The sequence below is a fragment of the Callorhinchus milii genome, unplaced genomic scaffold (assembly GCF_018977255.1).
Source record: "Callorhinchus milii isolate IMCB2004 unplaced genomic scaffold, IMCB_Cmil_1.0 Scaffold5, whole genome shotgun sequence".
Taxonomy (NCBI): Eukaryota; Metazoa; Chordata; class Chondrichthyes; order Chimaeriformes; family Callorhinchidae; genus Callorhinchus; species Callorhinchus milii.
The window spans coordinates 36,691,701-36,707,341 of record NW_024704746.1 but is presented as its reverse complement, the minus strand read 5'-3'; the positions used below and the strand labels follow the sequence as shown (position 1 = coordinate 36,707,341).

At 42.2% G+C, this 15,641-nt stretch overlaps 1 protein-coding gene across 1 annotated transcript in view; it reads right to left on the bottom strand.

Moving 5' to 3' along the window:
• LOC103185324 (leucine-rich repeat-containing G-protein coupled receptor 5) overlaps positions 1 to 2,277 on the bottom strand; it is a 74,683-nt gene extending 72,406 nt beyond the window's left edge. Inside the window, exon 1 of the mRNA XM_042335730.1 lies at positions 1,917 to 2,277. Within this exon, the coding sequence (XP_042191664.1) occupies positions 1,917 to 2,149 (233 nt within the window). The 5' untranslated portion in view covers positions 2,150 to 2,277. The remainder of the gene's footprint in view (positions 1 to 1,916) is intronic.
• Positions 2,278 to 15,641: the final 13,364 nt, after the last annotated feature.

The window sequence follows — 15,641 nt, the reverse complement described above, 5'->3', positions numbered from 1 at the left end:
CTCTCAATCCCTCACTTGGAAAGACATCAAAACGTTTAATTTTTTTTCAGGGTCTTTCCACGTTAAAGCTGAGGGATGCTGATCCCGCTTAACAACTGCTCGGGTTCACCCCTCGGGCTACAGAGGTCCACAGTCGTTTTTTTCCCACTGTTTGGCGAGAAAAACACGAAACTGACCTCTCCCGAGTGAGTACTTGTGAAATCTGACAAATGAAACAATCTGCGAGTCCTGTAAATTCTCCCCATTTACTGACATATTTCACGTCGTGTCTCTCAGACAAGTTACACCAGTGTATTTTTGCTCACTGCTGCTTCAATGTAAGTGTGTTTTTTTTAAAAAAAAACAAGGTAACTATTTCAAGGTGATTTTTGAGACAGTGGGCAGAGTGTTCGTGTCTGTTACCTCTCCTCTAACTGTAACGTAGCGGTCAAGAAGTGCTTGAATACAGATTCATCCTTCCCATACTCTGTGAGGGGTTTTAATGTGACAGCACAAACATCTCTAAACGCTGGGGTTGTTTTATAATATAAATACACCACCATACAGCTTACATCTTGTATCTGTTTCGTGTAAATGCATCTTTCTCACAGCATTTCAGGTTGTGGCTTTAATAAGCTGTGTGTGTGTGTGTGTGTGTGTGTGTAAAGAAAAAAACCCCACAAAGAATTGGAACAAAAGCTCGAAAGACATAAATGGACCTTTTTCTATGCAAAGGGCCAGTTCCAGCGATTTAAAATTGCCATCAAACTCTCGGATTACAGGCACAGCGAGTCTTACAGGAGCAAAGGCAGGAGCCGGACCCACCATCATCACCACATCACGTTCAGCACTTGGCTTGTGAGGATTGTGCACATTACGGTCTGTGCTGCGAGTGTCTCGTCGCAGTTGCAGTGAGTCCTGTACCTCTTTGCCACCACACAAGACTCACCCACCACAACCTTCCCGTAATGGTACATGGGGTTGTTTCTCGCGAATATATATATGTACAATATATATATACACACGTGCATCATTCCGCCATAAGGATTACAAAGGCACCACATCAAAGTGCTGCCCCCTGAACCCGTGCCACGGGATTTGTTTACAGGTGTAATTATGCTTCAGAAAACTCGCCCCGACTGTCGTGGTTTAGCTCAGAAAGTCACACACGAGGGGCACAGACAGACACAAGGAGAGGGAGGGAGAGAGAGAGAGAGGGGGATGGGGCTGGGGGGGGGGGGGGTGTAGGGGGAGAGAGAGAGAAAATACTCCGACCTTTGATATAAAGCTCTTTAACAGCGCTTTTAAAGCTGACGATCTAAAAGATTTCCAGGAACCATTCGCACCGTGTTACAGGATCATAAATATCCCCAACTACACGATCGGTAATTCCAGCCCCGCTTTCTTTCTTTATATATATATATATATACATATCAAACAAAATCGTTCGGCGCAGCGTTACTGTGTGATCCGCAGCACTGTCTCCCTGTGCTCCATTCATCACGAAACGTTGCCAAAACACACATTGCTCTCGACCCCACCGGCTGCCCCCCCCCCCACCCCAGCACCCACCCACACCCCACCCACCCACCCACACCCCCACTCACCCACCCACACCCACATCCCCACCCACACCCACCCACACATCCCCACCCCCACCCACCCATACCTACCCACCCACACCCCACCCACACACCCACCCACACATCCCCACCCACACCCCCACCCACACACCCACCCACACCCCCACCCACCACCCCCACCCACACCCCCACCCCACCCACACATCCCCACCCACACCCCCACCCACGCACCCCCCCACCCACCCACCCCCCACCCCCACCCACCCACACCCACCCACACATCCCCACCCACCCACACCCCCACCCACCCACAACCCCCGGGGGGGGGGGGGGGGGGGTGGTGGGGTGACTTACAGGTATGAAGTGAAGAGGCTGACGTTGTCCGGGATGGCTGTGAGCCCCAGATCGGAGCAATCCACCCGCAGCAGCACGCCGTCCTCTTCGCACCGGCAGGGCGCCGGGCACCCTCCTTGCCTGGGCTGAGCGGCATCAGCCGACACCTGGCAGCGGTGGAGGGATGGGGACAGGGAGAGCCCGAGCAGCAGCAGCAGCAGCAGCAGCAGTGGCGGCAGCAGCAACAGCCTCATGTCTGGGTGCAATCGGAACAGGCGAACTGGTGACTGACACTTTTCTGATCGGTGTTCTCCCGGGTGCCAGAAGCCCACATGCCTCTCTGCCAACGGCGGCTCGCACTCCCGATCCGCAACCACTGCCTCCTCTTTTAAATAGCCCTTCCCACCCCCAACCCCCCCCCACTCCCACCCCACCCCACTCCCACCCCTTCCCATCCTTCGCAAGCGCAGCCCCGATCGCCTTTTGGCGTCTCCGCAAGTGCGCGCACACACACACACGCACACACATACACTCACTCTCACTCTCCACTCCACCCCCCACCGCCCCCTCCACCCCACCCCCGGCTAAGGGAGGCGCGTTACACACATGCACTGGACACCAGGGTCAGCCGACTCACTGACTCAAGGGCATAGAGAAGCCATGGCAGCACATCGCTGACTGCTACTACCCCTCCTCAAACCACCCCCACCCCACACCCCCCGCCCCCCCCAACACACACACACACACACAAATAACACATACTCCAAACGCAACCCGATTTCCGAAGCAGATTACAAAGGGGGCAAAGAGCCACCACCCCCCCCCCGCCACCAACCCCCCCACCCATCACCCAACCCCCCCCCCCCCAATCAAATGCACCCCCCACCCTCCCCCTTCTTCCACTCACCCAACGCACTGAAAACCTCAATCAGCGTCAGCTCTCTTTAAAATATGCAGTTGCACCCGGCATTTAACCCTTCAAAGGCATGCCAGACCTCGAGAACGCCCTCAAGGTGACAATTCCCGAAATAGATGCAGATTTTTACTACACCTGGTAACACCCAGACCCCCCCACCCCCCAACACCACCCAAACAAAAAACATATGAAACGCGACAGGGACCCAAACATTACAGACTTCACAAGCGCATCGCGCAACCAAACGGATAACGACAGTCTGTAAAATGCACCCAACGCCCTCCTCCCCAACATTCAAACCAAAGCACCCAACAAAATACATGAAAGTTTATTCAACTACACCCCCTGTATCCCCCTCCCCACCACCACCACCACCACCACCAACACACAATCTCTTTGCTTATATAATAGTCAGAAAAGTTTGAAAAACGATAACACAGCATTGGATTCGAGTTAATACCTTCGTGATGTGCAGCTGATTTTGAAATGTTGTTTTATTTTCAATAACCCGCCTGCCATTGCTGTGCTATTAAAATAAATGTACATGTTGGTCAACGAAAGGAAGGCACACAGTTAGAAATCCCACCTGCGTCTTCGTGTAATCTGTTAACGTAGCAATTCAGAGAATATGTCTTAGTTATTTTAAATTCATCGTTTTAATAAAACGAGGTCTCAAAAGAACTTAAAAGAAAACGGGGTCAACATTCAGAACTGTATTTGACAAATTCTGGATGCTCTGATGTGCTACTTTTAACAGAGTCAGTCAGGACTCGTGTGGAATTTTACCCCTCAATAGTGTGTGGGGAAACGATTCAGAACAGCACAAAAACAGAGGTGATGAAAGGTGGCAACGCATATTCCCACATGCAATTTGAGCCCGTTTTCTTTTAAGTTCTTTTGAAACCTCGTTTTATTAAAACAATGAATTTAATAATTAACCCATATTCTCTGAATTTTACCGATTTTCATAGATTTTGAAATTCAGATACTGCATTTTGGTTCCACTAACCTTTCCTAACACTGCAGTGGAAATAACGAGATGTACATATATATATATAACTCATATATTGTTTTTTTTTACAGTTCAAACTAATTGAAAGCTTTTTATGATTCATGTCTTTGGGAGAAATGGGTTGAATTTATCAGGGCTCTGTTCCATTTTGGAATAAATATATTCCAACCACTTAAGAATCTAGACTGGCACTCCAACATTGTGGTTAGGGGAGTACTGCATTGGCAGAGAATTCTCTCAGTACCTTGACCAGCAATCCCCAGATAAAATTGGTCAAAATTGGTTATTTATTTTATAGCTGTCCATGGGAAATTGCTGTGCCAAATTGACTGCCATGTTAGCCTAAAAAACACGATCTCTACACTTTGCTGTAAATCCTTGATATTTTCTGAAGATGTGATGAGGCATGATATGCAAGGTAAGGATTACTATCATGAAGTATAATATCACTATATTAACTAACAATTAGTGGGGTAACTTTATTACAAAGATTGGCTTCATTAAGTGCAATCTGAGCTCAAATCCAGAGAATGAACTAAACACTAAACTGTGAACTTGATTACTAATGCTTTCTGCCTCACAATGAGAGCAATGATAAATAGAGAAGATGTATTAGTCACGAAGTAGGGAATTACAAGACCACACCTGTAGCTGGTTATTGTCAGAAGTGTACACATTGGAAAATAGCTATAGAAGACATGGGCTCTAAGACAGAATATATTTTGGAGATATGAATGATATGAATTGCCGGGGGCAACTGCCAACATACAGAGGGTCTTAGATTTTGTTTTAACTCCGAGACATGGAGAGAATAAGGAATCGAATTGGTGGAGTGACAGGGAAAGCATAAGATTGGGAGAGGCATCTGTCAGAGACATGTGGAGTCCTGTAGCTCAGTGGTTAGAGCACTCGCCTTGCAAGCGATACACCTGGGTTCAATTCCTGGCAGGGCGAAACCTTGGGCAAGTTTCCTTACTCCACACAGAGCCTAATAATAATCCCTCCAAAACAAAAACAATAATAAATTGGTCATTTTCAATCCACGACTGTTTGTGGGACACTGCTGTGCGCAATTGGCTGCCACGTTTCACCCACAAATATACGATCAATTCACTTTACAGTCTATTCTGTGAAGCGCTTTAAGACATCGAGAAGATGTGAAAAGCGCTATATCAAATGCAAGGATTATTATTATGAGATTAGGCCTAATGGGGAATTGGAGACATGGATGATAGAAATTGTTCCATCACTTCCGATGATTTTCATAATTGCGAAGAACCTTCCAGCAACACTTTATAATAGTCCTTGGGTTTGATATCGTGATTTATCTCATTGAAACATGTAAGAGTTTTGCGTGTAAAGTGCAATGACTGTACTTATAATAAAAATAATAATAATAGGCAAACACTGCAAGCCAATTTGCACACAACACAGTCTTCCAAACAGCCAGGGGTGAACAACAAAATTACAACAATTTAACTGGAGGATTGATGGCCAGGATGCAGGGAAACTCCCTTCTCTTTTCAAATAGTGTTTTTTTAAGAAAACATCCACCTGAAGATGTTACCTTGTTTAAACATCTCATCCAAAGGACAGCAACTCTGATAAAGCAACCTCCAACATTCCACTGAAGTATATAACTTGAAATAATCCCTCCAAAAAACAAAACAGTAATAAATTGGTCATTTTCAATCCACGACTGTTTGTGGGACACTGCTGTGCGCAATTGGCTGCCGCGTTTCACCCACAAATATACAGTCAATTCACTTTACAACACATTCTGTGAAGCGCTTTGAGCCGTCGAGAAGACATGAAAAGCGTGATATCAAATGCGAGGATTATTATTATTATTATTATCATTACAATCCACAAACCTCTGACTCAGAAAGGAGAGTGCTAACAACCAAGCCAGGCTCCCATCTTTAGGAATTATTTATTTCTGAACACAAAGGAATTTATTCTCCAGAAAGCTTTGAAAGTTCCACATATGTATGCCATCTACACATGGAAATTTCCTCGTGGAAAGGAGGGAGGGAGGGAGGGAGGGAGGCGAGCAGCTTATGTTCCAGAGAGTGCAGGTTGATGAAAGTCAAGACTTGGGGACATCAGAGCGCCCCGTTACAGTAATGCCAGAGTTGAACCAACTTAAAACAGAAAGCTTGCCATTGAGAGACAGTTGCCATTGCCTGGCAAACTTCCCACTGCCTGTCCAGCTCGGACCAGTCTACTAACCGTTAGGGCTTTGGTTTGCAGGGTTGATAGGATTTTTGTTCTAACAGATTTTTTTTTAAAAATGGGTTAACATCAGTTCCTCTGTTGCCTCCACAGTGATAATCTGCTGCACAGCCATGTTAACTGATGCAAAACCTCCAAATGCATAACAAGTCCTGTTTCACGATGTTGTTATTCTGCGTGTACGAATGACTTCATAACGTTTATGACCGAATGTATGTGTGTGTGTGTGTGTAATAAATATGGTACCCAGATTTAAATGTCTTTCCGCACCCAAAGATCAAGCCACTAAAGAGATGGCCCATGAATCCACTTCACAGGTCCTCGCTTTGCAAATCGATATTTGTAACTGATGTTACACGTTGCTCAAGATAACCTTTTCACACGTGTACAATATCAGAGGCATTCCATTCTTAACGCTGTAGGACACGCACCTCGTTATGGTTAGCGATTGCTGAAAACAGTAAATCAAAGTATTAGCGGGTTTTAATGTTTTATCCCGAAAATAAGGTGGCACATCCATCTCCAGCGCACGGTCTGGTCTGCCCGTCCCCACTCCTTAACCGGGTCAAAATCTGGACATTGCTAACAATAAAAATAGGATGGTCGAACCTTTCTTTCCCTTTCCCGACCGTTTCAAACCTTAATGCACACGTTTAAGGCGACAGATCTCGGAAATACAAGCACCGACTACGGGCAAACGAACGTCATTTGTTTTTTCCCACCTCAAAGCTCAGGAATGTGGTAATAAGCAGTCTGTTTTGGTGTTAGGCGGACGCTCTCTGCATTTGCTGAGCTCAGCTCTGCACTTTCACAGTCTATAAAGGTACAAAGCCAGAAAGAAAGGCTGTTTTTTTTTCTTTCACCCGATGGTTAGTGTCCTTTGCTTTCATCGATTTCGTTCCCTAATTACAAGGCTGCCGGAGAAAGATTTCACACCTGTTGCAACCTTTCCCGACGTTAGTCATTATTTTCTTGGCGTTTCAAAAGGTGTAATTTGTGGTTGGTCACCGGAGCTGACACACTGTGATTTGAGGCATGAGAGCCTGTCAGTTCAGGAAGTGGGCAGAGTGCGAATAGGTGGGAGCTACAGCTCATCCTCATTTGAAACTCCACAGGAATGCATTACTTCAACCTGGAGAATGCCCACTTTGGGATGGTGTTGGGCAGATTGTTGAGGCAGAGTGCGGCTCAGTTGAGGCTTTCACCTTCAGCTTGTGAAAGAACCCCATCTCCCTCCCATACAGTCCCTCCTCTCTGGGGAGACCTATTCAACTTACCCTCGGAAATTAAACGTTGCTTAAAATATCTTTACTTGAGAACTGGAAACAAGGTGCCCCTTTAATGAATGTGTAACTATGACTTCAGACAACAATATTTGGGGAAAAGGAATAGATTTTGAAATGAACATTTATGAAATATATGTATATATGTGTGTGTGTATTTTTAAAACTTCACCTCAAATGTATGCCATATGTGGCATGGACAGGGTTTGTGAATAGGATCTTGAAGTCACTAATCTCGCCGACTAAAATGTATCCTGACCAAGTGAAACCTTTCACAAACCTGCCCTTCCAACACTTTTGGGGGCCAGAACCGTGTTAATGTGCAGCTGTCAGACAAGAGAGAGAAGCGCTCTACACACACACACACCACACACACACCACACCGCACACTCCACTTACACCACTCCAGGTGCATCACTTACTGCCCCACCATCCCCCCAAATGAATACCCTTTGGGAAACAACTAAGGGGGAAAAAACATATGTCAAGCAACAAACGCTATCTTTAGTGGGCAATAAAAGAAAAGCACTTTCACGAAGGGCGTCTCTCTCTCTCTGACTTGCCACAGTTTGGACTTCACTTTGCTCGTTCTCGGTTCTTTCGCTGAATATCCCTCTCTCGACACGAACCAGACAATGTTGGAATTTTGAAGCCTTTTGGAGACTGAACAACAGGCTGTGGTTTCTCTATTTACGACATTGTACAAAGGAAGTGCAATTGCGCAAAGATCTGAGCATAGCCAGAAACACGCCTTGGTTCAATCGCAGTCACTGAATTATCTCTTCAGTGGCTTTCATACCGAAACCCAACAGATCCCAACAGATCGTTACAGTAGAGGCTGCAGCCTCCCTTTAATCGGAATTCTTACAAACACCGGGAATTTTGTACAATAGACAATTATTTCAAAATAATTTCCGTCCCTGTTTTGCTGCTGAAGTGTGCAATGTCTGTCCTATACGATTTACTTGATTGTTATTATATTTGAGTCATCTCCTTACTTGCATTGAGTATACTCAGCTACGTGGAGATCAACACGGGCTAATTTAGTTTTCGATAGGGAATGACAAATTGATAATGACAACCTTATACCAAAAGCCGAAACTCACCAGAGAACCTAAGAAAACATCAATGCTTTGTAAACCCTTCTCCTCTGCTTAGCAAATGTGAGTCAAAATGTGACTCAGAAATAATAATAGTTCCACTGCTCGCATCCAGAGCAGAAAACATGCAAGTGCTTCAGTCAGATTTCTTGCGTTTAAATTCTGCAGATTACTAACTCTTCACGTGTTACTTCTGGCTGTGAAAGCGCTTCCCAGCCAAAGTTATCACCTCGGACTCAATCCCTTGTGCACAATAGATCGAAGTCAGAGTTAATCATCACTCTCTGGACCACAGTTTGGGGACCATGGACCAGGTACGCCTTCACTAGTACCATTGCACTCAGCCACAACCGGAGTGAAATAGCTATCCTTTTATTACCAGCTGCATCCTATCACATCACCCAAGGCATAAATAAAAGTAAATAGTAAATGGCACGAAATATAAATAAAGATAATCCTTGCAAGTGATATAGTGCCTTATCATGCCAGTGATAACGCTTCACAGAATATACTGTAAAGTGAATTGACTGCATATTTTGTGGGCAAAATGTGGCAGTAGAAATATAAATCTTCCAGTAAGGCGGTTAAAATATGGGCATTATTTACTAAACTGATTCCTTGTTTGAAACAATCAATATTTGCTCCTTTAACAACCTTGGTAGAGAGGGCTCCTTTTGTTCCATTTGTGGCATTAATGACAAGGTTGCACCACCTTCACCTTCCTTTTTTATGTTTCTCTGAGGACACTGTCAATTTAATGCCGATTAGTATTGAGTATTGAACTGTACACTCATAGTCAATATTGAACTGTGGTCTAAAATCATTTTACTTAGAGCTTTTCAAACCTGATAAAACAGGGAGAGAGACTTTCATCCAGTCAGTCTGGGCTGGAATCAGATCCAGATCTCAAGATGAAAAGGACAATGTGATGATTTACTGTACCAATGTTCCCTTGGATCAGTTTACTTTCAATGCATGAAAAACCTAGGAAACAAATATTTTCACAACTCAAGCATGGAAAAAACATTGATACACTGGAAGAGGCAGTCAGTGAGAAAGATATTTCACATAGATGTAATGGAGTTAAAGTGCAACCAGGAGATTTTGGCCATATAGCTCTCAAAGCATCTGTCTGCAGTTCAGAAAGACACGAAAGAAGCATTGAACCAAAATTGAAGCAGTTGGCTGTGTGCAATGCCAATCTTAGCGAAAGAGTTGGACCACCAACAGCATTGGATATAGAAGAGCTAAACACTTGGAAACATAACATACCATAGATGGCAAAGGAATCTTTGGGCTGTTGTTCATCTGTATTACAGTAAAAATCAAATGATCAGCGAATGAGGTGACAATAATAATAATAATAATAATAATAATCCTTGCATTTGATATAGTGCTTTTCACGTCTTCTTGACGTCTCAAAGTGCTTATAAATTAAATTGCTACAGAAATATCAATAAGTGAACAAATTCTGGTACCACAAAGCAATTGTATTCAACCAACCATTAGGTGGCAAGATTGCTGAGTTTGCAATCAGTTTCAATCCTTAATCCTGTGGCTTGATATATTTCACATTACCTGTTTTCAATCATTGGCAAACACTTGCAAGATACGGGGATGGGAGATCTGTGCCCAGAGTGATAAAAAGTTCTGTCAGATTTCACAAGTTGTATGTAACTTTGTTCGGACTGGTTTGAGCAAGATTTCAGTCTTGGGATGATTCCAACTACATTGATAATGCAATACACCTCATAGGAGAGATCTGTAAAAGTTTATTATTTTAAAACAAAATCAAGATCCTTCCTGCAATTGGTAAATTATTGGGATGGTGCCTTGACCAATGTGGAGAAACAATGATATCTGTATGTTTAACCAATGGCACAATAACTAACACTCATTATTCGCCAGTCTATTCTGCACAGATTATCATCCTGAGTTGTAAAATAATTTGAATCAGGAGATTTCCTTCCATGGTCAGCTAGGATCAAAAAATGTTTCGTGAAAAAATCTTGTTGATGCAGCATTGGCACAGGCTTCAGGTGGCCCAAATTATCCAGGAGCAGTCAACAGATACTACCTGATTACAATATACCAAAGACCTTGACTAAAATGCTTACAAATTTGATGGTGAATTTGAATCAGTCGAACTTTCATTACAAAGGTCGCAGAACAAGGCTCTCCAAAGATGAAGCTGCTGTCAGAGTTCTGCTCGGAATCCTTGAAAGCAATTGGATGAAGCCATTCAAGCGATGGCAGACAAGACTTAACTTGTTTCTCAACTGATAAAGTTGCACCATCCTACAGATGTAGCTGCAGATCTTATGGATTCACGTAATGGTGTAGAGAAGACATTCAGGGAGAAGCAACTTGAAAAAAACCTCCACCTCAAAACATTCAATGAAAGCTGAGAATCTTTAATATCCTCACCAAGAATCCAGCAATTCGACTTTGACTTCCAGAGAAGACAGCAAAGAGGTAATTTTAAGGCAGATTGGAATTTCTGAACAGACAATTATTATAGGCCAAAACAAAGCTAATTACTGAGAAATGTACTGGTAAATGCACTGGGTACTGTAAAATTGGTTTAGATGCATCTCTGAAGAAAAGGGCAGATATCTCTAGTCCATTGTATGCAATAATAATAATAATCCTTGCATTTGATATAGCGCCTTATCACATCTTGGAGACGTCTCAAAGCGCCTCACAAAACATACTGTAAAGTAAATTGACTGCATATTGTGTGGGCAAAATGCATCAGCCAATTGTGCACAGCAGTGTCCCACAAACAGTCGTGGATTGAGTTACCAATTTTTTTTTGAAAGACTTATTACCCCCGGAAAAGCGATCCACTAAACAACTAACAACTGGGTTCCTACTCATTACTAGGTAAACGGAGGGGTATGGCATAAGGAAACTTGCCCAACGTTTCACCCTGCCGAGAATTGAACCAGGTCTCTCGCTTGTGAGCTGAGTACTCTAACCACTGAGCTACGGGACTCCACTGGTTAGCATACAGCGATTGCCTCTGCTGGACATGACAAACCTACTATTTTGAACCTCATAGGAGAGATTTGAATAAAGAGGACCTTCATTTAATTTGATCTCATCCTTCCAGAATATCTTTCCTACATTTTTCCCATTATGCCCTCAAGCCATTTCTTAAATGTTTTTGACAAGACATGGGTGCAGTTTTACTTCCTCAAGTGTATGAGTTGCTCCTAGTCATACTGCCTGATGTACAGCTCCAAAGCTGGTCCTGATCATATTGAAGCGTTCTGATACTGGTCTTTCTGTGTCATAAAGGATAACATTGATTCCAATCGCTCTCTCTTGTGCCTCATGCCTATACTAGTATGAGCAAATTCTGTAACAGACTGGAACCTATATACAATGTCTTGTCTACAGTTGATCACAACTAATGTAGAGAAATAACCTACGATGGAGAAAGGCTCTCAAATTGATGAAAGAGATCAGAGATCACTAGAGTGTGCTCAAGTTCCATGGACATGTTGTGTGAGGAGTGGGGTGAGAAGACACACAATCTGTTTTCTTATTGAATACTTATCTGCTTTTGGTTACAATTTAGAAGAAATACAAGAAACAATAACAAAATAGTTTAAGAGGCATATTAGAGGCACAGTGACACCCAGCAGGACACAAGCATATTTGAGTTAGGAATTTGCTTGTAATCTCAGAAGTGGCCCTAGATTTAATAAGTATTAACTTTAATTAGACAGGAATTAACTTAAGTACTTATTAAACTTAGGACCACTTCAGGGCAAACACTACTGTCAATCTTGTTCAACAGGGGCTTCAGACCCAAACACAACTGGATTCCTATGCAGTACTTGGACACTAACAATGTTTGCTTGTGAACTTAGGTATGTGAGCGGCTAAGTGAATGGACCTGGTGGAGAAAAATACATGCCACTCAATCGAATAGAAGGCGTCATATATACTTCTTGCTTTGTTCAAATATTTTTCTTTCAACTTTCCTCCTTTTCATTCTATTCCATGTTGTGTTTTACTGGCTTACAAAACAGGGTGCGGTTGTCAGGAAAGTGAATTGTGTTCCTGTGTTTTGTTATTCATTTGCAGGATCCTTTTGATTACTGATTAAAAAGCTGTAAAACATGCATCAAAAATATACACTGTCTGTTTATTGGCATTTAGCACAAAGCAAGTACTGTCCTCCAAGTTTCCATTTCCTGGGAGAGACAACATTTTTTGTTTGTTGGGAATAACTTTATTAAGGCTTAATTCTTTCAAAGGAAGAGTCACATCAAATGTACACAACACACTGAATATACATGGCTTAAAATATCATGGCTGGAGTATTTATAGAGAATTAAAATAACAGATATTAAAAATTAAAAGTACAAGCAGTATGTAAGAATATGAAGACACAAAATAATAATCTAATAATTCTTGAATTTGATATTACGCCTTTCATGTCTTGAGAATGTCTCAAAGCGCTTCACAGAATTTACCGTAATATGCTGTGACTGTGTATTTTGTAGGTGAACCCCTAATAATATTGGAACAACACAATCTTTTTCAAAGTAGCATTAGCGAAGTCCTGTACCATTTGATTATTAATTAAAATTACTCAGATTTTATAGCTGTGCAAGTTTTTCTTAACTTCTTTTCATAGATATAGTAGTCACAATGGTAACATCATCAGTTTTAAAGTTTTGCCCCTTTTCCAAAAATTCAAACAAAATGAGGAGGGGGATTACACAATAAAATAAAGAATCCCTTAGGGACCAAACACATTGTATCTTTTGAATAGCACACTGCATTTATCTCGATAAAATATATAGTGGATGCAATTCATCAAAGCAACCACAGTGCTTGATCTGACTGCTGGATCAGTCCTGCCACCTACTGGGGACGAGACAAATTACCCAGAAACTGAGGTGACTCATTCAAGTTAAAGATAGCATTAATGGCTTTATCTTCGAATAGTTAAATCTGCCTCCGCAGAGACTTTCCCCTAGTGGATTTATTTTGTGAGAATGTATTCCACGACAGGTCTGTTCTCTCGTTAGATCTCCGCGGTATTGGTTTGGTGTCTCTTTAGTGTGAAAGAACTTGCAATTTTCTAGCATTTCATGACGTCAAAACGTGTCATTTGCTTCCCAAGTAATTACGATCAAGTATAGATACTGTTAATGTACGCAAGTGTTGTAGCCATTTGCATCATTGGGAATCCTAAAATAGTCATGATGCTAATTACGACAACAACAACAACTTGCACTTATATAGCACCCTCCACGCAAGGTAGCTTCTCAGAGTAATTACCAATTAGTCTGGGAGCTTGTTGGTCAAGAACTCCCTTCTTTTCAAATGGTGTCATGATATCTTTAAAGTACATCTGAAATGGACCTCAGTTGGATCCTCAGTTTAACATCTCACCAAAAGGACAGCATCTCTGGCAATGCACCCTCAGCCAGTCCTGCACTGGAGTATGAACCTAGACCATGAGCTGAAGTGCTGACATGGCACTTGAACATACAACCTTCTGGCACTGAAAGAAAAGAGCTATTAACCAAGACAATCTGACTTGCAATAGAAATTCCTTACCATTCTCCCATGGATTTATTATAGAATGTATGTCTACCAATTGGGATTAGTTAGGGTTAAAGATAGGATTTTGAAGGGAGGTTATTTCATGGATGGGACAGAGTTAATTTCTCAAGGAAAAATCTCCACTGGAATAGAACCAGCAGGCAGGCAGGCAGATCTGTTATGGAACCGATTTGTTTTGTGGCACTAGTTTTAGGATTTTAGGATTTAGGTTAGTCACCGTGTCCTTTATCCAGATTGACCCTTTACACTTGTACCTCTGACATCATGCGCCACACTATTATTTGAGTTATCAGTGAATTGTATTTTGATTTGATCAGTATTTTTCTTGGTACTTTTTCCCAGGTGAATATCTTGAAAAATGTATCAACCTGCCTGCATTCAATAAAAATCTCAGACACTTTAAAATGTCTCTCCTGACTCTTTGCGTACTTGAAGTAAATCTTAGTGTTACTGTTGTGTGTACTTAAAGGCTCCATTTACTCAAATATATCAATCACCTTCAGAAGCAAGTAATAGGGAAAAGCCCAAAGTATAGATGAACACACCTGGGGTTCCACAATGGTTCCTCACTTCATGGCCTTACTTTTACAGATGCCAAAAACTGTTTCTGATCACAACAGAAGCAATTTATATCTGCTCTCACTGTCTGTTCTCATGCATGCAATTTCCAGCAGGGGTCACTCGATAGTTTTTTTGAAGTGGAAAACATGTTTAACTGAACTATGGAAGTATCACATCCAAGTCCTGTATCCTGTGTGCACATGACGTCCATATATGTGCAGCATTTGGAGTGGGGGGGAAGGGGAGGGTGGAAATCATCAAGTGATAACCATGTCTAATTCTTTTCTCTGCTCTGTGTGAGTATATGTGTGTGTGTATGTGTGTGTGTGGAGCAGGGAGGGGGTGGCGGTGGAAAGAGCACTAAGACAAATGGTAGCGTCGTTAGTGCATCTATGGCTGTAATAATATAATTCAGCATACGCTAGGGATTTGAGACCTTTCCAGCCTGCATAGTCAGTTTATCAGCTCCATCTGGATATTATCTAAGCTTGAAAGTGACATTAAACTCCAATCTTTTCCTATATCCTCCAGCAATACAAAACAAGTGAATTATTCCATTTGTTGCAGCAACTGTCCAATTCAGTCCAGGTTAGACATTTGCTGCATCCTTCTTATTTTCCACAAATAGTGTCTTTATCCAGTAACCATCAATGCGTGAACTTTCAGCTATCCTGACTCCGCGTGAAAGGATCTAATATAAATGTAAGTTGTTATTGTTTATAATAATAATCCTTGTATTTGATTATTGGATTGATTGTTAGTGTATTGATTATTTTCTTGCAGATAAACTTGCCAGCCAATTTGTGCTCAGCATTATATAATAATATAATAATAATGGTTGCATTTGGTATACCGCCTTATAACGTCTTCGAGAATCTCAAAGCGCTTCACAGAATATACTGTAAAGTGAATTGACTGCATAGGCCAAAACGGGGCAACCAATTGCGCACAGCAGTGACCTAGAAACAGTCATGGATTGATGTGAACAATTTATTATTTTTGTTTGGTTGAAGGAATTATTACAACAACAAACAACAAAATTACATT